Genomic DNA, 24,510 nt, shown 5'->3' with positions numbered 1-24,510 from the left:
ACAATTTTTGAGAAATACAGAAATATCCAAATGTTGTTGGTGAAGCATACACATAACTTTACAAGTTATTATACAGATTTTTAAGTTATATAACTTAGGATGCTAGTGATTGAATAAAATAAGCATAAGGTGTATATCTTGTACAATCGATTTTTAAAATGACTTGTAATTTCCAATTTATACAAATAACATAATATTTAACGAAATAACACACCCTTTTTCATGTCATCACAATGAATAATTTCAATACTTTTAGAAATTCCATTAAAAATAAGTTCGTAAAGATCAGCTGATCAGATCAATATGTAATTTGATTATCTATACTTTTAAAATTATGCCAAAAATTATTCAAATAGATTGTAATTTGTGAAGGATGGGTTATTTCATTGTTACATGTTTTGTAATAATTCATAAGTATAAAATTAGTAGTGTTTACACCAAATTTAAAGTTTAACATGTAATTTGTGCTCCAATTAGAATATAAACATATACACTAGTCCGTTCACATAGTTTCTATAACATAATATTGTAAAATACATAAAAATATCACCAACAACTTAAAGTAATTAACAAAGACACATCTTGTGCTGAAAAACAGATTGCATTTGAAATATTGTATAGAGAAACAAAACATTTAAACGGTCTTTTGAGAACCCTGGGATGGACAGGAAGAGAGGATGGGACAAGGTGGGGAAATTACGCTGCGAGCGACTTTTAACGTGACAGCAGAGCTATCACGCCTCAATCTTCACTTAAAAGTATACATTACAAACTAATATTATAAAAAACTTGTAAAATTCCAAATATACTCATTTTTTTGTACATCACAGAAGCTCCACGACAGGCCGCAGACGCCCGCAGCTGAGATCAATATACTTTCTGTACAAACATATATAATCTTCGAATTTGATAACAGTCGGTTTTACATATTACCGTATCGTTAAATTTTTATATCTACAACTAGAATTAAGGACGTCCAGCGTTCGCTTATTTATTTTTTTAAAGCTCTCTTACAGCGGAGTGTGTGCGCTTGTTCCGCGCGGGTATGTCCGTCCGCTGAGGCGACGCGGGACGTTTACAAATAAAAAATACATTGGTCTTGAGATAAATAAAACGATACGACTAGCGGGACGTTACCCCCGTCCGGCGCGACGAGCCTCGACCCTTCATTGTCAAAAAATATAATATAACGCCTCATTTATAAAAGAAATGCAACGTTTTCAACCTTGCAACGGCAAGTTGGCTGGCCCGCGGCGCGGCCCCGCGTCGGAGCGCCGTGCTTTCGAAAGATTCAACTTAAGTAGTACAGACATCAGTCAAAAACTCAATCCTAATATAACGCTCAAGGAGAAAGCGTGGCGCGCGCGACGGCGAGGCTATTACAAAAATCACAGGAGCGCCGCGGATCCGCTTGGAGGTGCAAGGCGAAGGTGACGAGGGGCGAAGCGCCGGGCTCCGCGCGTGCGACCACCCCGCTGCGACGTTATGCCGCGCCCGCTATATTTTTTTTTGTATTTTTCACATGTTTTAAAAAGGGCAACGGGAATGTCGCAGCGGCGCAATCGCGCCCGCGTTTATGCTCTTAACTACTAAAATTTTCACAAAAATAATACCTAACGCCGGAATTTAGGCGACGCCGGGGCGGGAGTCGCGCGGTGTCCGCGCGCCCCGACGGGCGACGTGTTTGCGTTACGAAATAAAAAACTTAGCACAAGAGAGGCGGGGGCGCAGTCCTACGGCGTGGCACGGCGTCGGACTGCGCCCCCGGGTACTAACACTAGAGTCCTCACAGGTTTATGCTGAGACGCTGACATTCAGAAGGAGTTTGAGCGGTAGAGCGCGGTCGGGCTCGGGCCGGCAGCGGCCTTCGCGGCGCCAGTGCGTCGGCGGTGGTGGCAGGGCGGCCGCGGCTGGCGCTGCGCCCCACTTGCTTCCGGCGTACCGCTCCTCACGCCTCTCGCGGTCTCGGTCTCGGCGCGCCCCCAAAGCCGCTGGCAGTACATTTCGGACGCAACGTCTTCGCCCTCTAAGTTGCTGTTGCGCTTGGCAATTCATCTCCAGCTCAGCACTTCACTTAAGATCTCAATAAAATACGACGGACAGTTCACTTATCACTTTAGCGGTAGTTCGTGGACGTCCACGGAGTAGAGCGCTATGCCTATGTAATGCACGAGTTAACAATAACAAGATGGTTGCCGATCGCATACGCTCGCCTGTCGACTAGGCAATCCGCCGTATTTCGGCCTCGAACCGCTGTCGATCTACGCGGATGACACGTCGAAACACTGTTCTGCTTCACTTTCACGACTTTTTGTCGACACTCGCACTGCTAGCTCCGGTGATTATCGATCAATAGAACAAAATATGGACGCCACCTTTCCATTATTCGCACCTTCACCTCTCGATTTCGACTACGTCACATCGGGGGCGCTCACGGTATATATAGCGTCATGGCGGCTGCGCGCGGTGTATGCGCAGTGGGGATATAAAGCAAACCATTCACGACATTTTTAACAACGATTGATCCGTCGCATTTTTTTAAATAACTTTATTTTTTTGAATGAATATCACGTCGTAAAAACTTAATTTCATTTAAACATTTTATGAAATTTCAATATTTTACAAAACAATCTAAAGAATATTTTATTATTCTTCATATTCTTAAAATACTATTAGATTGTTAGTTTGAACTTCATAATAACTATGACACATTTCATAAAAAAATTTCAATATAAAAACAGACAATATTAATAATATGCATTACCAATATTACCACACAGCTTTATTATCTGATATTTATTATATTTTACCAGATTTTAGAAAAAGATTTGAGTATCTTAATTGTTTTTGATCATTGTCTTCAATATCATACGCTGTCATACGTCTGCTCTTATTTCCTGAATGATTTTTGAAGTGAAACTTCTTTGGGAACGTTGAGAGTAAAGTTTCACGGTCACGTCATGGCATTAGCTGGAATCTTTGAATATTACAAAAGAAGTTCCACTTCTGACACGTGTGCTCGGCACACGCGCTCTTTTTGAAGTGAAAAATTCTTTAACGGCGTTGGGTATAAAATCTTAAACTCGCGTCAGGACACGTGGCCTGATCGAAAAAGCGTAACAAACGCGGTGAAATTCCTAAATTAGTGAACACATCGTGCTTAGTGAAACTACTTATACTTACAGATAATAGACAAAATACACTTAAGATTTTAAACTTTAAACTTTAATTAAAAATTAATCAAGTAACAATCCAATTTTCACTCAACGCAGAGTAAATTTTAGTTCTAGCTGAGGCTAGAGAACTCAAGAAAATATCGAAATTTGACCTAATACCATTATAGTACGAACAGCACCTGTATAAAGGAGAATTTTGACCTATGTTAGTACGACAATAGTGTAATTTTAAGCACTTCCTATTTTCCAAACGGCTAGCAGGACGTGGAACAAGGTCCAAAGAAGTAATATAACTTATTATTTGTGACAATAGTAATGAATTCTATTATTCTATTGGCTATAAAACCATTATTGGGCTAAAGTCAAATGAAATGAAAATGAAATGAAATACGCTTTGTCTGAAACATAATAAATTATATACTAAAACCTTCCTCTTGAATCACTCTATCTATTAAAAAAAACCGCATCAAAATCCGTTGCGTGTTTTTAAAGATTTAAGCATACATAGGGACATAGGGACAGAGAAAGCGACTTTGTTTTATACTATGTAGTGATGATACATACAAAAAAATGTGTGCGTGTACTAGTGTACACACGTAAGAAGTGAAACTTCTCAATGACCTTATTTTTCAAAAAATAATATACTATATGCAACATTACAGAAATACGTCAAATCACGCGTGGTAACTGGTAGGGATAAGAAAAAGATGGCGCGTAACGGAAAAATGTCACGCGTAACGAAAAAATGTTACACTAAATTTTTTTCCAGACCCGATAAAGAAGTTTCCGATAAGAAGGTAAATCTCTGTTTCAATTTTTGCTTTCCATCATTTAGATTTGAGATAAAGTTTATAACTATGAGCCCATTATTTCTTACCTACAAATCGTCTTTCTGAGAATTCCTTTAGCTATAAAAGAACTTCTGTGAAACCTTAAAGCGATTAATAATTGAGCTTATTATTATGTATTATTCTTTTTTAAATCCTGTAAGTAGTCATTAAATAACAACAATTAAGTAAATTGCGATTAAGACATAAATCATTATGTAATATAAAAATATTCGTATTCTTTGTGAGGTGGTGAATAGCGCTCTTTATTTTTATGCCTGTGCCTATTGCTGCGTAGAGAGCACTGAGCAACTTCGAGTTGCGTGAAAAAAAAGAACCAACGAAAACAAGGAGGTTAAAATATAACCCTACCAAATAAAGTTAAATGTAAACACAAAGGTACTCTCTATAAATTAGGTGTGCCCTAAAGTCGTAGGTTAACTTTCAAAATGGCCGCGTGTTAGTTACTATTAATTTATACAAAAATAAGATAACAACGGCTTGTTTTTTGAAGCAGCCGAATTAACTGTTAGCATTATCGACGTTTGATTGTTTACAAAGAATTCGTGAAAAGTATAGCTGTTCAAATAAGAATTCATGTATGATCACGTAGTCTATTACGCAACCAGTTTCGGGAGTCATGTGTCGTAAGAGCGTTTTCACATTATCCGATCCGATATCGGATATCGGACGCCGATAGCCGATATCCGATATCGGATACAATTTGCCCTTTCACATTGTCCGATAAAATCGTTCCGATATCATCATGAGTGTTGCCAGAAATTTTTAGAGAAAACTAAACTAAATTGCCAGTTGATAAAAAAAGGTATAATTAAAAAAAATCAAATGTTATATCATAGTAGTACATGTACATTAAAAATAACTACGATAAAGAAAAACAACTTCAAAAAAGAAAAGTAAAATGTAAAAAAAGATTTGTTATCACAAATTACAGCATATTATTTAGATGTGCTATTTACTAAATAGTTTTGATATCGGTCATTTGTATAACATAATATACTTATGTTAACACATTATAAATTAAATAAATTTATATCAATACCTACTACAACCTAGTATTAGTTAATAGTTTTAGTAATACATAATATTTGTAAATACCTTTCAAAATCTATTAAATGTATTTTTAGCAAGACGTACCTAGTCATTTAGTCATTTTTTCACTACATACATTTATAAAAGTTCATGTAGTACCTATGATAAATTTAATAAGTGATACAATCTTTGTTCACATTTTCTTTACTTTTTCTTATTACACTGCAGTGTAATAAGAAAAAGTGCACTGTAATATCCTAAAATAATATTGTCACTCGTTCAAATATATTTGTAATATGATTGTTGTAATTTCCTGTAAGTAAAGATACATAAATTATTTTATTGTCATAAGCATTTATTTTAGAATTAAGAGTTTTCAAACTTTGTATTATTTGTTGTAAATTCAAAATAAAAATAAAAACGGTGTGAAATCTCCTCCTTTTTTTGAAGTCGGTTAAAAACAAAGCACTCAATGACAACAATACAATAAACAGCACAGGAGGAGCGAGGCAGAATGAGATAAAATAAAGATGATAGACACTAATGTTTTCGAAGAAAGATATTTGAATTTAAGAACTCAATATATTTTTGTTTACTTCAGTTCAGCCAATTGCCGTATATTTTAATACGGCAAATAAAAATACCTGCCGTATAAATCGTATTTAAAATGCCTATAAATACTTAAATGTGTGTTTTCTTAATAAAAAAAGGTTTCTTTTAATAGGTTTTAGGTTAAAAGCAAAGAATTTTTTTAAAGATTGAGCGCCCTATAAGACTGAAATTACACAAACTAGTGCTTTTTTGCTGTTGGTATACTGCCTTTTCGAAAATTGAGTTGGCAACACTGAACATTATCGTCCGATAGCCACTGGGAATATCGGTGTCGGCTCCGATATCCGATATCGGACCGGACAATGTGAAAGACAGGCACATATTTCATACATTTTACTTCCCTCCGATATCGGATATCGGCTATCGGCTTCCGATATCCGATATCGGATCGGATAATGTGAAAACGCTCTTACTTGTTATGTACTGACGAAAACAAAAGATATAATTTGGTCGTGTAGTACAGCTGTAAAAACAACAAAGGATTTTGTGGCGTCACGTAGTAGGCACTAGGCACTGTAAATAATATTGTAATACTGTGGCACTGTATTATGAATGAATTGAAGTGTTATTTTGTTTATGACGCTTTTGTTTTAATAAAATACTTGTAGTAACAGCTGGCTGATTGTAGATTACCTAATATTTAATCTTGAAGTTAATCAAATTAAAAAAAAATATCATTGACGTCATAAAATATTAGTCACAGGTATTAGGTAGTGTCGTAAGACCGAAAGTTTAGCATATAAGAAGGTACATACCTATCTAAATTGTACCAGATTGAACCCATGATTGACCCTATGAGATTTCAATCGATACTATCTTCGTGTGGGGTATTCGACAGCTGATGTTGTACCTATTGCTATTAAAGTAAAGCATATGTTTCAAGTTTCAACCATTAATTTTGATTGATTGATTTTTCTAATACAAAATATAAGTAATAAAACAGCTTTGCGTTGGGTGGATTCCTAGCGTCATTCATAGAGGAATAATGTATAGCTGCGTCATTTACCTATTGAATATGATATGATTTCTCGCTCATTTGCCATTATGTACCTACCACGTACCTACCTACCGTACTAAATTGTTGTATCGATTTTGATACATTTTGTAGAATAACAGAATGGTTTCAGCTTGTAGAAAGGATTTTATGGCAAAAACAAAATGTAGGGTGGAAAGTCACGGGTGTACTCAGGTCGCGCGGCTATAATTATAGATACCTAGTAGGTATGTTGATATTATACCATCGAGATAGAATGTACTACGTATTATACATAATTATTTTGTAACATTGTAGGCATGGAAAGTCGTTTATTATAATTTGATAACAACTATCTACCTAGTAGCTAGTTAAACTAGCTTCCCGCCCGCGACTTCGCCCTCTTTGTCTAAACCTAAAAATTAAAACTAAATAAATTACATTTTAGGTAATACACATACATGTAGGTACTTACAGAATAACTGATAATAATATAAGGAACTAGGATTATTTTTTTAAGCACATTTAAGTGTTTAAAAAAATAATCCTAGTTTTTAATACTTAAATCATTGAATAATAAAATATGCATATTACCAGTTTTTAAATTTATTCCAGTTTCGAAAGTTATTTTCGAGAACAAAAAAACAACAACCTGATTGTGAGTGTTATCTTAATCTTTATAAAAATACAATAAATAAAAAAATATTATGTTATTTGTATTTATTAGATTGTAAATAATTCTAACTAAATGTTTATGAGATTTGTACTTAGTAACTTATGATTAAAAAATGAAGAAAAAAAACCACTTCTTGTTCTTTTATGATTTTCTCTCCAGTCAGCTGAAAGTAGGTAGGTACGTTGGTAGGTAGACTGGTACTTGGTAGTACCTACCAAATATAATATTGCTCATAGATTCTGTAATAATTATTATGAATTATTTTCAATTATTTGTTTCGCTTTTCAGCTGTGAACGTTTCATTCATCAAATAAATATATACCTAATAGCAACCAGCGCGAGCGTGGATAAAATAAAAATTATGAATAATCACACAACACGACATTATTTATAAACATATAAGTCGGCAAACAGCTTTAGCTTATAAAAAATCTGGAATGCGTAGGTAGCTCCCACGCGGAGCAGCCAAAACATCCCTAACATTATCTATCCTTGTCACACGTATAGATTACAACATGTTAGAAAGAGATGGATCTAATCAGCTGTTCGTCCGTCCCAATCACGCATGATGCGGGCGTCTTTTTTTAATTTTGAACAGGTTCAAAACCAGCTGACGCGTCCCGGATACCTGTTTTTTTCTGATGTTTTTCATGATTTTGACTTTTTTACAGTATGAGCAACGGATGTATGATTTGAAGAATTTACATAATATTAATATTATACATAGTTAATTCGATACGTAAACGTAAAGTTTCCTGCAATTTAATTTATATATCCGGATACTCTCTTTTGGATGTTTTTGAAGCTTAGTCATCTTTTAAATCGTGGTAGAGTAGAGATTAGAATCCATAAAATGAGTAACACCTCAGTGACACACATTGATAAATTAATAAATTTCATAACATAAAAAAAATTGATAAAAATAAAAATTAACAAATTTGTGTTCTCATTGATTCATGTAGCACCACGCTTAAAGTTCCATTTTAAAAGCAAATAAAACTTTTAATTATTAAATATAATATGTGATGGTTTTTATACATTTTGGTTCAGGTCGAGAAATCCCCTTTTTTCTGATGATGCTGCGCTGACACCATTATACAATGCAATGTAAGAATAAAATTATTTTGATAACCAGAAAAGCTAGTTTAACTTGTCTTTCTTCTTTATCTCAGTTGCTCTTCAGTAAAAGGTTCTTATAAATTAACCTGTATTGTTAAATTTGAATATTGTTAAATAAAACAGGTTCTCTTTGTGAGTCCATCTAACTTACTACATCTTGCGTGTCTTGAGAGTTATCAATGACTAGCATATATACCGCTCGCGGCTTCGCCCGCTTTGTCTAAAACCTAATAAATTATATACTAAAACCTTCCTCTTTAATTACTCTATCTATTAAAAAAACTGCATCAAAATCCGATGCGTAGTTTTAAAGATTTAAGCATACAAAGGGACATAGGGACAAAGAAAGTAACTTTGATTTATACTATGTAGTGATAGAGATGATGAATGATGATGATAGTACACAGAACATGTACATTGTACATATTTTATTTGTATAGGTACCCTTGACTGTAGGTACATCAAAGTAATAAAAAGTATTTGTATGTAACGGATAATTAAAAGGACAGATAAAAATGTTGTGTGGTTTTATGAAACCACAGTAAAAGTGAAACTCAAACACAAAATCAGAAGCGTAGCGTGCCTTGGCGAGGCCCCGTATAAAATTTGTTTGGGTGCCCTTAGGAAGGGTAAAGATTTCTCACAAAAGCGCACGTTGGGGGCCCCCTTGGCGCGGGGGCCCCGTATAATTGATACGGCAGATACGGCGGTAGCTACGCCCCTGCACAAAATTATCGTATTTGTACGATAATTATTATCGTACGGTTCCGAACACTGCTTTATACCTACTCGGCAGCCGACCGTCACGCGACATGCGCTACACAGACCAAACAGTTTGAGACGATGTAATAAAAGTTTCACTTTAAAAACAAATATTACGTTAGCGCATAGACAAATAATATATTTAATATTTATATTAGTCCATGGTTAGCGTTAGCTGTTGTTAGGCTGAGTGGTATGATTCAGCTGCGTTTATTTCAAAATATAGAAAAGATCTGGAACGGAAGACTTTAATCGAGAAAAAATATAATAAAAACTGTTCATCCGTTTGGGAGCTTCGGTGCCAATACATAGGTATACTTATGTATATTAAAAAAATTCACACTTGAGTGAAACACATGTTTAACCCGCATAATGTGAATGACTAGCAGCTTGTCCCGGCTTTATCCGGGTTACAAAAAATAAAAATGTGTATAAACGGCATATTTATTTAAACATGTAGTTTTCTACAATTGGTTGTTTAATTTATCGAAAAAAAAAACAAATAACTCCTATTACTAGTTACTACCTAAGGTACTGAATTTCTTGTATTTTATGATCCAACCAAGTTTTTGGAAAAAAACCAAAGCATATACCAACTTGATGTTTATACACTTCAATAACTGGTATTTTTAACGTCGTGAAAATAATGTAAACATCATTAAAATAAGTACCTTATATACCGACCAGCTGTGCCCCGCGGTTTTACCCGCATTGCTCCGCTCCTGTTGGTCTTAGCGTAATGATATATTATAGCCTATGGCCACAGTATTACAATATTTCCTAGGGACATGCTATAGCCTTCCACGATACATGGGCTATCTAACACCGAACGAATTATTCAAATCGGACCAGTAGTTCCTGAGATTAGCGCGTTCAAACAAAGAAACTGTTCAGTTTTATTTTCCGCAATAAGTGTATAAAATATATATTCTAATCATTTTGATGTTACAATTTTCTTTCGTGTAAGCGATAAGTGCTGTTATGAACACGCTATTGTAATCAAAATTGATTATATTTCTTATCGTTCATTGCTTTTTTTTTCAGGGACCTACGTCACATATTTACAAAACATAATACCTATAGCTATAGTAATAATTATTATGTTTTTTATGATAGTATATATTGTTGATAATACGATATCTAATTAACATTTAACACACAATACCTAAGTACCAGATACATATCTGTACTAATATTATAAAGCTGAAGAGTTTGTTTGTTTGTTTGAACGCGCTAATCTCAGGAACTACTGGTCCGATTTGAAAAATTCGTTCGGTGTTAGATAGCCCATTTATCGAGGAAGGCTATAGGTTATATATCATCACGCTAAGATCAACAGGAGCGGAGCAATGCGGGTAAAACCGCGGGGAACAGCTAGTTTAAAAATAAAAATAAGCGTTTAGCGTTTCAATCTACAATCCACAGTTTATAAGGTTTTGTTTTCGCGTAGATTTGGATATTAATAATTAATAAGTACCTAATTGTGTACTTTTAAAAATTATGCTAGTCGGAGCGAGCAGCTTATAAAATAAATCTACTTTTATTATGTTTTATTGTGTTGAAATACTTATATCCATAAAAACAAAGAGTTATTTTCGCTGTAACAAAACTGGGATTATGTTTTACACCCTTGAATTATTTCTTAAAAATTGAAAACATCAAAGTAATTCTTATGGAGTATTAAGTAGGTATTAAAGTCTTCTATATATTTTTGAGTGTTCCCTCGATGTACAGGGATAATCCATACTTAAATTGTTTTCGTAATACCGCAAATAATATTTACTTAGATATAAGGATAATATAATACGTAATACAATGACGATTTGTCGAATGTATGTTTCATGATTCATCACGATACGTGCACATGCTTCAAACTTGCACTTGCAACATTTACAAATACAGACAAAAATGCTCATAAAATAAAAACTACTGGGCCTATCCGAATAAAATTTTTATGGGACCAATTCGACACCATCCCGCATCGAACAATAAAAGAATCACGTAAATCGGTTCAGAAACCTCGGAGTAATCGGTGTACATACATAAAAAAAAAAAAAAAAAAAAACATACCGGCCGAATTGATAACCTCCTCCTTTTTTTTGAAGTCGGTTAAAAATGCGGGTGAGTGTCGTTATGTCGCAGGCACCGTTGTAAGAAAGAATGAACGGTTGATCGAACATTTATGATTTATGATTTATGATTTTTGGTTTGCTGGATTTGTCTCTAATTGAGTTAGGATTAGGATAAAGCTAGCTTTTCAATAAGACTTAGATTAAATTACTAAATAGTTACTTCGTAACTTTAATAATGATACACTGGCCCAAAATAAAAATAATTTATTTGTCAAAATATTCTTTTTTTGGCATCAAGTACTTACTACTAGGCGGTCAACTAGTATTTTATAGTAACAGATTATATTATTCTGTAACCCTTTGTTAGATAGTTTTATTCCCCTTTCTAATAATAACGGTTATGAGCAGATGTTGGCAGTTGGGGTCAGAACTAGTCACAACTATCAAGTAGTCACAGGTCGCTGTTACCCACAATAAAATATGACGTAACTGATGTGAATTGACATGGTAGAAAACTATAAAAAGCAATTTTGAAAAAAAAAGTGCCTAGTTGTTTTTTCAACTACTTAGCTGCAACGCCAGAAAACAAAATAATATCGTCAAAATCTGTCACGTTATTTCGATTTTATTTTTGATATACAAACAATTTTTTTTATTACTAGCGGTCCGCCCCGGCTTCGCCCGTGGTACATATTTACGTTTTCTCTACATAAAAACCATCCTCGTACTTCAAGGAATATAATAAAAAAAGAATTATCGAAATCGGTTCAGCCGTTCTCGAGTTATGCGCTTACCAACACATTTTGCGATTCATTTTTATATATAAGAAGATTAGGTACGTGAAAGTGTATAATAATCTATAAGTACTAGATAATATTATATAAGTAATAGGTATTATTAAGTTGAAGAGTTTGTTTGTTTGTTTGAACGCGCTAATCTTGGGAACTACTGGTTCGATTTGAAAAATTCTTTCAATATCAGATTTATTGAGGAAGGCTATAATGTATCATCACGCTAAGACCAACAGGAGCGGAGCAATGCAGGTAAAACCGCGGGGCACAGCTACCCAACCAGCAAAGATGTCCTATAACAATAACTTACATCACTAAAAAGCTTTTTAAATGACGTATAACAGTGTCGCGGTGACAAGCTTGTTGTATAATAGCGTTTAATGAGATGATTTTGCTCTATAATCATACACAGCAAATTTGTCCCATAACAAGGTGATGTAAACGTTTATATCACTATTTTATACGGCGTTTATAGAGCAGCTCTTATCCAGATTTTGGTACAGCAATAACAGGACGATATTATCACATAACAGCGCTGGTGGTCTCTTTTTTACAGCAAATTAGTGCAATAAACGATTCTAGGGTAACCTTTATAGTCCCATGCCTATAGAGGCGTAAAAAAATCTACAATAGGACAATTTAGTGTTGTAATGGTTTTCCTTATTACTATTATAGCACTGTGATTCTTCATGGTTGCTGAAACTCCATAATACAGCAATTAGGTGATATATCCGAGTTTTATATCACTTCTTTGTAACCTAATTGAATTATATTAGTATTTTTCTGCCCATTATAACGCAGTGGTTTAATAGCTGAGTGGTCAGAGTTATAGGACTGATTTACTGTATAAAAGAGTTAATAACTCTGTTATGTAACAAAAACGGCGTATTAATGTAGTAAAATGCGACACTTACGAGAGATATACGGCCTATAAGAGAGTTTCTTTCACTTTAAAACAACAAAAACCTGCCATATTGTCAGCACCGTCTCGTAAATAAATGAAGGGTTCTATTTAATAATCATGGATTGAATGAATTTAAAAAAATCGCAGCTTCAGTAACGATTGACACCAGACAAATTCAAGGTGAGGCTACGAATACGGACAATGATTCCGTACAATCTGTTACATCCTATGAACAAAACCAAGTTAACAGGCAACAGCCATCATGTGGTTTGTGATAATTCAGAATCAGACCATTCAGACACTAGTGTTTTGCTTGACACTTCGGGATCGGAATCTAAAAATCGGAATTTACACTAGAAAATACAAAATAAAACATGTTATGGGTTTTCTATTTACATCAGGGAACCCTACTAATTTAATCCAGCATATGGCATAACAGTTGTCAAAACTACGTTCGTTTGCGGACGTATAATAGCCACGGAGTTGCTATTTGGCATCCTATACAGCAATTTGGTGTAAAATTAGTTTTTTAATTACTTAAAACTCAATAATTTGAGGGGGGCATGAAAAAAACAGCTTAATTATGCATATAATCTATCAGTAAAATTTCATTCACAAGTCAGTTTATGTATCTAACATAATTAACAGTGTAACAAAAATTAATATTCGACACCACGATGATGGTTCCTATAGTCATTTACTCGTATTATCAATTGGTACACGATTTACCATTTTGTATTATAATTATAGCGTCGCGTCGCAGTGACTTGTACATCGCAACTTCGTGCTACAAAAGATTTGCGGTTACTCTTAAAACACAACTTCGCGCTGTAACAGCATCGCGGTTCCTTTTATATCACTACTTCGCTCTATAACAGCATCGCGATTCTATAAGTGTACTCTTCTATAGGTCCAATCAGAGGCGGCTCGTGACAAAATTTTATGGGTGTTCACTTGAAATAAAACACTGAAAATACGTGGTGTAAAGCAGTACATTTATCAAAAAAATTACTTATAAAGGAAATACATACGTCTTTCTTTTTGGTGTGCAAAAATATCTATAACTTAAAGCGACAAGACATTCGTAAATGTCTGTTGTTGCTTTCATCACAACCATACAACCACGGTGTTTTCACATAATATTGTTCGGATTTAAACACATGCGTATATGTTTTCGTTTTTGTCGTACATTTTTGCGTAAGGTCAAGTTCAGGCCGTGGCAGTCCCTGCTTTCAATTCAAGCCGAATTTGTAACGTTTTAACACACTTTTTAATGAACGCCACATTATAATTGTTCATTTTCACACTCACAAGTAATACTGATAACTACAGACTATTTCAACACGTATCTTATGATTTTAATTAGAAAATTCCCGAATTTGCATTCGCGCGCGTGCGTTGAAGTTGACTCGAGAGTCGAGTGTTTGTTTATAATATAGAGAGTGGCAATGTCGCGCGCGGCGGTAAAAACGAACCGGCAACGTTTGCGGGAGCGGCGCACCGAATTTTGCTATCTTTCCATAGAAAATCTTCTGTTTCACGCGCGCAGGGCACTGGCAAACCATCTCTTTCACTCCTATTGGATTTCGTATTAGGAAATGTACTAAATATTTTTTCATTGGAGCGCAATCGTGAGCGCTCGCCTTCGCGCGTTACTGTATAAATACAGTATTATTCAAGTGTATGGAATGATGGAATGATGGATATATTCATTGGTATTGACAGTAGATTTTTACGATTACGATTGATTTTAAATAGTAATAATTAATATTAATAATGAAATTAAGGAGTATGATTTTATTATAATTATTTATGGGAGTTCACTGCACCAGCGCTCCTTAGGGCGAGCCGCCTCTGGGTCCAATTGGCATCTGAGTTGCTGCTACAGCAACACAATACCACCAAATAGCTTTATAAATGCGCCACTTTGGGGTTTATACAACGTTCTTATCACCCTTATAGAACTACCAATTAGCACCTCTGAAACGTTCTTATCCCTTCTATAGAGCAACGATTTGCTGGTTGGGTAGTTATAATATGATAATGACTACAACGGATATTTCAACAAATAAAGACATAAACGGATATTTTCCACTGTAAGATTAACATTATCAGTGATAACTTTATCTATCTATAGTCACAGGCAAAATGTTTCCTGTTTGTCAGGTTTAACAACATTGGTAACGTCATATAATGTAATAACACAATTAATTAAGTACTTCTGGGTATAGGTACAATAATTGTTTTCTTGTTATAAAACTTCAAAGGGATATCTTAATTTGCTATAAATTGCAGAGAATAGACGAACACATTACGTCGTATTGTATTACGTATAGCATTTTTTGAATTTTAGGTAGTAACTAATAATATTATGTAATTTTAATGTGGTAGTAAGTAGAACATGCTTTGGCATGAATTTGGCCAGATCACACCGGGGAAGGTAATATACTCCCACAGAAAATCACCGTCGGCATCTGTGGTCGGCAATCGGCAGGCATCCTTTTCATCACCAATACCAGTCCTTTCCTTTATGTATCTCTATCTTTTCTCTTTTCTTCCAGTCAATGGGTGCTTTTATAATTTACCGTGGCACGGCACGGTACGGCACGTTTTTATCGTCACGGTAAATTAGGAAAGCAAAATGTATGCATTTGTATGCAAACGCTTTTAATTTACCGTCTACGGCAACGGCACGCCGTGAACGGCAACGATCTACCGTGCCGTTGCCGTAGCATACTGCGCTCCCTATCAAATCGTCGCGGCATTGTTGAGAGTGTAGTGTGTGCGTACAAGAAATTTGTATGTGTGCGTGCGTAGCCAAGAGGCGCGGGAGATTAATTATAACTCAGATGAGAAAGTATGTAATAAAACGATTTTAATGACATCCGAAAATAATTGAAAAACTTATTTGGGTCTTCCTTGAGCTTATCAAATAGCGTGTAGTATGACCCTTCTAAATATTTTACTTTTAAAAGCGGATGTTGCCAATACTTTCTAGTAATATGTCTTTTTTTACGTCTTAGGGTGCACTCACACACATCAGTCACCGTCAAGTCACCGATGACTGATCGGTGACGGTTTGTGTACGTATCCACAAACACCAGTCACCGTCATGTTGTCCGTCAGTCACGTCGCCGGTTTGACTGAATCATTGAACACATACATCAGGTTAGTCAGTGATTAGACGTGTGTCACGCTAGAGAACATGTAGCAATTGACGGTAGCACGACGCTGACTGAACTGAGACGTGACGGCACCGGGTGAGTGGGGATAAAAGTATGGTTCATGTATGGAAAGATTATTTGACGTGCCTGACCGGGGACGTCACTGATAGATTTCGTGCCGGCGACTGTCGTGTGGGAACAGAGTCATACTAGAACTATTGATACATATTTTTTTTAAATCCTGTCCGGTGACGTGCCGTGACGGTGACTGATGTGTGTGAGTGCACCCTTAAATATAACAAATAGAGTATAAGTAGTCGCTGTCTCTTCGAGAACATGTCTGCACTTTGAAGACGCGCAAATTTAACGGCGAATTATAAAATCACCCTACGGCACGGCATGCCGTCCACGGCCACAAAACTTCTATCTCGTCCACGGTAATATCGTGCCGTGCCGTGAAACGGCAAATTATAAAAGCACCCAATCCCTATATTATCGTCGTCAATCCTTTCCTTATCTCTTTCCCACGCATTTGCAGCGGCCCTACTAGGCAAATTTTCATGGGAGCCGGGCGGTGGAGATCGCGTATATGATAGGCCCTTGGATAGGCCTAACGTTCTAACATAAAAATAGTTCTAGTTGCTTTTATATCATTGCAGAAGCCAGAATTTAACATTTAATTTTTATTTTATATCTAATGTTTTAAGACGTTAGAGTTCATCATGTTTATAAAATTTAATTAAAATTAAAATTAATCCAACACGAGTATCCGACTCTATTATTCCGACTCTATCTCTATTATTTCTGACGTTGACAGATTCTGTTTCACCCGGTTTTCTGTCAACCTTCAAATTGTTAACTTGTCACCGAGACTTGTCAGATTTTATTTTTGTATTTTCTATCGATTGAGATTCCCGTTCAATGTACTTCAAAAACATAATAATAAGTTAAAATTCTAAACATGAGGCGTGAATTTATATTTCTTTTGCTTGCTATAATCAGTGTATCGACCATGTGGTCGTTACTGTCAAATGTTTTCCATATGGTGTTTATTGATAAAATGTTGTTGGACACAGTTATAGGGGCAGTTGGAGCAGGAAATTTCTCTTATTGGCAATTGGGGCACGGTGGCCCTTTGCTGGTAGAGCTTACATCTCTTAGTGGGGACGCTGATTTGTATGTAGCTGATAATTTGAGGTAAATTTTCGATAAATACTTTCCTATTGGGATGATAGTTGTTATACAACTTTGTATCGTTTACTATATGTAGTATGCACTGTATATGAAGAGAGAACAATAATTACACCATAGAGTCACTATGGACAGGCCTTAATTTGGCATTAGTTTCACTGATACTTATTCAAAAAGTGACCTGATACCATTACACATTATTAAGTAGATTAAAAGCCTCAAGTTCTCTAGTCTTTTAAAGTAAAACTTTTATTACATCGTCTCAAACTGTTTGGTCTGTGTAGCGCATGTCGCGTGACGCTCGGCTGCCGAGTAGGTTTAAAGCAGTGTTCGGAAAGTTTCACTTTTACCGTGGTTTCATAAAACCACACATTTTTTATTTGAGTTTTTTAACAACAATATGGTTAAATTTTTAGTTCAAATGTTGATCTAAATTAATAAAAAAAAATATCTTGTTTGAGATACAGAATGATTGTTAAAAGTCTCATAGACAGTCAAGTAAAACTTTCACATTAATAATACTATATAATATGTACTCCTATATATATGAACATAAATATTTTATAGTACATTGCAAGACAGAAATACAATGTACATTTGAAATACATGAAGGTCAAATAAGATTTATTGTATTTGGCACATTTGCTTGAATTAGTCTACAAATAACTTATGTATAAATATAGACATATAAAATCTCTATGACCTGCCTCAACCTTATAATAAGGAACAGAATATAATATACATAATATGTATTAGATAAATCACTACATTAAATTAGTGATGCCGTCGTTGTATATCTGTCCGGGCTATGTATGCTTAAATCTTTAAATAAACACAACAGATTTTATGCATTTCTTTTATAGATAGAGTGAGACTTTAGCAAATAATTTATTAGGTTTTAGACAAAGCAGGCAAATCTGTGGACAGAAAGATAGTTATAAATATAAGTATTAATAAATACTTTAAGAGTAAATACAAATTTTTTATAAATAAAAACAATTAAAAATATACACGGAGGCATTCCTTCAATTAATTTTCATGCAAAAGACAAAAATTTGTGTCTTGTAAATGGGCCTTAAATGAATGTTCAAAATTTTTTTGCAATGAAATTAAAAAAAAATCAGCTCAATATTTTTTTAATTAAATCGTTACAAATATACCACTTTACAATATTATATGTTCTCACCTACTCTAATGTGAATCTAATTAATTTCAGACCCAGTTATGAGGTGGACAGGCACAATTTCAGCTCGATCACATGCGGGAATGACATTGTTAGTATACCAGCTGACTTTCCTCGGCCCATTGGTAGGTGCGATTGTGGAAAATGATTATGCAAATTATGTTGTGTAATACATAAATTTTGAAGGTATTATTTGTTGAAAAATTTAATAGAAAAGTTTATTATTTGACAAGCACAACCTTTTATTCGACTGCCTCCTTGGTACAGTGGTTGACGAGTGAGCGTAGCACCGAGGTCCTGGGTTTGATTCCCGGTGGAGACGAAGAAAAAAAAATGTCTTGGTCTGGCAGGACACAGAAGGCTGATCACCTACTTGTCCCTATCCGATCAGTGAAACAGATGTATAATGCATCTGCCCCTTACCCCACTCGGGGACGTGGGACTTCACTTCACTTTACAAGCATATATTTAAAAGTTTTGCTACCTTTAATTTATTTTAAAATAGTTTTCAAACCGCATAGTCAAAGTAAATTCACATTAGAATGAGATATTTCTCTGCAGTAATAATTATGTATACTGTCTTACTTCCAAACTGTCTCTAGACACAAAAATCGTGTTATATACAGGGTTACTTGTAAAACACCAGCAACCTCGCAGGACAAGATAGCTTACATGATAAGTATGTAACAACATTAATTGTTCTATGACTTTTGATAATTTGTTAGATTTTATTTTCATACAAAAATAAATATTCATTAAATTTTCCGTTTGAATATTATAAACTCTACGCGCATCCCAAAAATTACGTAAACAAGAAGCGAAGGAGAGGGGGAAGGGGGCGTCGCGTCGTCTTTTCGATAATGAATAGAACATAGACTTACAAATGTTAGGAGAGTACAATAAAAGCTTAAAAAATCATTTAAAAATAATTTATTGCGTTATGCCAATAGTCATAGAACAAATGTTGTTACTTATGAACAAATGTTGTTACTTATGATATCTTGTCCTGCGAGGTTGCTGGTGTTTTACAAGTAACCCTGTATATGATAGCTCCAGAGAGAAACAATTAATCAAAATCTCAAGACTCTGATAAGTATGAGTTAAAAAAAATGTTTTTCCTTTTTTTTACCCCAGGCATAGGAGTGTTCGGGGCGTGGTCGCATGCGATATCAGCGTATAGCATACACGTATTCCTAGACAGGTCAGATATGAACGAGCAGATGATGGTCTTTGATGAGGGCGCTAGGTTCGATACAGCAGGTAAGAATATTTTTTTTTGTGCTTTTTTTTATTGAATGTGATGGATGGGTACATGAGATATTAGTCATAATTTTTTAGAGAAAATAAATTACAAGCTTCAATGATTTTTTGCTTTTTTATTGTTGTGAATTTATGAGGCATAGAGAGAAATGTTGTTTCATTCAAGGATAGGTTAAATGAAAGTTTAATGTTGAAGAGAGTTCTTTTTCATTACTATCCATACATATGTTAAAGCGTGGTTGTATTACGTATTGAAATACTGATATAATACTTTTTAGTCATCTTGACTCGACCAAAGTCGGTACAAGAATGACTCGCAACTGCAAACGACCGTTATTTATAGGACGATCAAAACAACTATTCGAGTGGCGTGACTGTGTGAGTCAGCGCAGGTGTTATTTGTGTTGTTTTGATCGTTATTTTGAATATAACTTGTAATATTATTATTATTTGATAATTAAATGATTATTAATACTTTTATCTATTTGATTATTATTAAAATAATTAATTAAGTTCATCAATTGATTTACTTTTAAAATATAATTTTATCTTTAAATTAAACGCGCTAACACGGCCATTCTGAAAAAAGCTCGTGCTCTGAGCGGTAATTCAAAACTCAAAATATCAATGATATAATTCACTTCAGCTGGTGACATTCCGACTTATTTTAAGTAGTACATTATATTCAAATTATTTGTTTCTTTGTCCAGTTGTCAGGCTAAACCACTGTCTGGATCCATACTGACAAGTGACAATCAGGTTATTATTATTTCCCGCCCAGTTGTAAGACTAAGTCACAGAAAACCCGTACAGACAAGTGGCATTCAATTCTATTATTATCTGCCCAGTTGCCAGCCTAAGTCACAGAAGACCCGAACAGACAAGTGGCATCCGATTATATTGTTTGCCCAGTTGTAAGACTAAGTCACAGAAGACCCGTACAGACAAGTGGCATTCGATTGTATTATTATCTGCCCAGTTGTCAGACTAAGTCATAGAAGACCCGTACAGACAAGTGGCAGTCGGTTACCATAATTAGTTTCCATTACCGCTAACACGGTCATCTAAATTTGGCTTTGGTACTACGTACGTGTAACGTACGTGTAAGAATAGTCTTACTCGTATATAGGACAATAGTAGTCTAGCAATTGCTTGTACTTTTCGCTTCATAGCAATCATTGTCGAGTATTATTGTGATTTACATAGGATTCGATAGCTCAACGAGTTTTTCTAGCTGCGAACAGCGACTTCTGTATCTCATCTGTATCTCAACTCTCAAGTGATAACCATAAGTCCTGGAACATAATTAAAAGTTAAAACACAAGTTATATCCGGCTTGGCCATAGTAAAACAATAACACAATAACGTCCTCGTACGTTCATTTGAAATGAGTACGGTAATTTATCTCGTGATGCCAAAACACAATGTATTATAACACAAACATAACCGCTCGGCCAAACTGACCTTATAGAACACCATCACATCCACATGATGAACTCAAACTCAAATATTGATTCATTCAACTGGACTTCGCTTAGAAGCGTTTTTCAATCGTCAAAATATAGAAAAATAATAATTTACCAACACAATAGCTTACACTGGGCGCCATCGAAGGCACCACATTGGATTCAAATTCCCTAGGATCAAAACCTTTTTATTTGTGACATAAGCACGTCGTTCGCTTACCAGTTACCACAATTAAAGGCTCAAATATCCTGGACAACCGCCCGGATTGCACATCAGATTATAATATTGATGAACTACATTACCGTTATTCCACACCACAAACATTTACTTCACACAACGCACAAGAAAACACACATTGTGCGAGATCCTTCATCCTTGTATAATTGAAGTCAATTCAATCCAATTTTTTTCGAAGGTTGAAGTCCACAGTGGTATACTGTCATGAATCATGATGGTGACAGTGACAGTTGCACACTGTCACGTAGTATGATGGAAGAATTTGTGCCAGCCTGTCAGGATTCCGAGTAAGGGCTGGTTCATCTTCTACTTCTGATGTTAAAGCGTGGTTGTATTACGTATTGAAATACTGATATAATACTTTTTAGTCATCTTGACTCGACCAAAGTCGGTACAAGAATGACTCGCAACTGCAAACGACCGTTATTTATAGGACGATCAAAACAACTATTCGAGTGGCGTGACTGTGTGAGTCAGCGCAGGTGTTATTTGTGTTGTTTTGATCGTTATTTTGAATATAACTTGTAATATTATTATTATTTGATAATTAAATGATTATTAATACTTTTATCTATTTGATTATTATTAAAATAATTAATTAAGTTCATCAATTGATTTACTTTTAAAATATAATTTTATCTTTAAATTAAACGCGCTAACACATATATAATATTTTATTCTTATTATATTAAAATAAGTGACATGTTTTTTTTGTGCATTGTTAAATTTTTATTTGTCCAATAAATGATCTAAATTTATCAAAATCGGGTTACTTACCCAGTTTGCCATCTATACCTGAATACAAACATGAATTATATAAATTTCAGAACCTAAGGAGCAGAAACCGATAAAAAAGGAGCGAATGGAAGACAGGCCGAGATTTATGAAGCTGCTAAATTTCTTAGACATGATATTCGATACATTTGTGTTGTAATTTCTTCACTACAAAACTAAATTACAATTGAGTATTAAAAAATATTAATTACTTCTGAATCATATAGGACAAGTGCAATAGTGTTGGTAACATTTTTTTGTATTGTCTATATATTTTGTTTTTTTTTTTTGTATATGTATTTCGTTTTTAGTGTACATGTGTGTGTGTGTACATACATGAAGGTAATTGTTTGAGTGTATTTTTTATATTTGTACATAACATGTAATATTTAAGAATAGATTAATTATAACGTGTATTAACGTGATTATAACGTGTTATTTGTCAGTGTTTTTTAGATTTGTACATAAAAATATAACTTTTAATTTGTATTTGTAATAGATGAAAAAAATTAATCCATATTCTTGTATGAACCAATTTCAACTGAAATAATTACTAAAAATTTTTAGACATTATGCATGCATAAAAATATGAAAAACATGAGCCGAAACTTAGATCCTTTACATTAGTTATTGTGTTAAATTGCAACATAAAATAATAATTTTTATTTATTAAATTAATCTAGATAAGATGTAGAACGTAATAAATTCTTAAAATCGTTAAGTATTCATAATTATGATGTGGAAAAGAAATCCAATCGATCAAAATCTTCCTAATAGGCTAAGACTTGCCATTTTACTGGTTTTTATTTATAAGGAAAAATATAGTTATTAAATAGATAGTAGGTATGGTAAAAAATATATTTCATCTACATACTAAAGTTTGTATTGAACAAAATCTGTAAAATTAATGCTATGCATATTTAAACTTTAATTAAGTTAGTGGCTATATTTAAGAATTTCTATAACCCAAGTTTTCAGGGCATCAAGTATGTATATGTTTTGTCTGGTTTTGTCATCCTATAATTATTATCCTTGAAAGTATATAGCATTTCAATCTATGTGCCTACCAACTTTTTTTTATAAAAAAAATACAAATTTTGCTTAAATGAAAATGTTGGGGAATCTCAAATACAAGCGGTTTGTGTACCAGTGCCTTTATAATCTTAAAATAATTTGGAAAATCCAAAAGTGCACGCCTCATAATTTTTTTTTAATAAATATTTAAAAATTATTATTTTTGTTTATTTAATAACAATTAAACCACATCGAATCAGACCCTGAAAAAATGAAAGGGTTCTATTCCTGAGCATACTCAAGCATAAGAGAAAAAAAAAGACTCGATTAGTAAAGTATTTCGGTCGCTATCGTGTTAACAAGAAAAAGGATCCGCACATACAGACACACGGACGTCCAAGACAGAACTTTTTTAAACTGTTTTTTAACTAGTTTAAATAACAAAAATGACATCAAAAATATCATGAACGTTAAAAATAGTGTTTTTTCTTAATATGTGTGTGTATGTATTATCTTACAAGTGCAATGTATGATACATAAAGACATTTTAAGTTTGAAAAATCAGATGTTTTGCGCGAAGTGACAGTAGTACCCACCTCAACGATTCGCTTATGAAGCGTGCAAAAAGTACACTAAAAATTCAATACCGTGAACCGTCACGCGTCGCGTCGTTTTGGTAACGTCGGGTAAAAATAAAATAACATGCCATGACTTGAGCATAATATGCTTTGGACAAAAAAAAATAGATTAAATTATCCTACAGATATAGTTTAAATAATATAAATAAAATGTAAACTGCTACAAGTACATATTACAATTTGCTATTAAGATTAATTAGGTTATGTTTTTGTTATAATTTTTAGTGTGACACAATAACCAGTACCCTTACCTTATAAAGTGTTCATTGTTTGGAATAAACTTTAAAATATAGTTTAACACATACAATAAAAGAGATATTTTCAAAATAGTCATTATATAAAATAGATTTATTAGCATTTTTCACATTAATAAATTGTTGCATATAAGCTGTGTTATCAAATATTGTATAATTTTGTACTTAAATAATAAAGTATTTTTCCCAGTCCTTTGTTTTCTTGTACTCCATGTATCCTACAATATTCTACATATTCAGAAACATGTGACATCCGCCAACCCGTACTTGGCCAGCGTGGTGGATTATGACCTATATGGCCTCGTTTTATTTTTAAAATTTATTATGGCCATTTTACTCATTAGGTTAAGCACTTTCGATATC

At 34.1% G+C, this 24,510-nt stretch overlaps 2 protein-coding genes across 2 annotated transcripts; one reads left to right on the top strand and one right to left on the bottom strand.

Annotated features, from left to right (window-relative positions):
- Nucleotides 1–1,533: 1,533 nt before the first annotated feature.
- Nucleotides 1,534–2,424, bottom strand: LOC149475813 (uncharacterized). The gene has a single exon (XM_089712993.1). It carries the CDS (start codon nt 2,053–2,055, stop codon nt 1,795–1,797), a length of 261 nt encoding a protein of 86 aa, XP_089569119.1. The 5' UTR covers nt 2,056–2,424; the 3' UTR covers nt 1,534–1,794.
- Nucleotides 2,425–16,988: 14,564 nt separating this feature from the next.
- Nucleotides 16,989–22,645, top strand: LOC149475812 (UPF0669 protein C6orf120 homolog). Its single transcript, XM_089712968.1, has 4 exons — nt 16,989–17,326; nt 18,537–18,628; nt 19,638–19,763; nt 22,295–22,645. Exons 1-4 carry the CDS (start codon nt 17,091–17,093, stop codon nt 22,399–22,401), a joined length of 561 nt encoding a protein of 186 aa, XP_089569094.1. The 5' UTR covers nt 16,989–17,090; the 3' UTR covers nt 22,402–22,645.
- Nucleotides 22,646–24,510: the final 1,865 nt, after the last annotated feature.

This window comes from Colias philodice, chromosome 29 (genome assembly GCF_061535455.1).
Source record: "Colias philodice isolate Cphi_HAF_F1 chromosome 29, ilColPhil1 Martin Lab GWU primary, whole genome shotgun sequence".
In the NCBI taxonomy this organism is placed as follows: Eukaryota; Metazoa; Arthropoda; class Insecta; order Lepidoptera; family Pieridae; genus Colias; species Colias philodice.
This window is presented reverse-complemented; position numbering and strand designations above follow the sequence as displayed.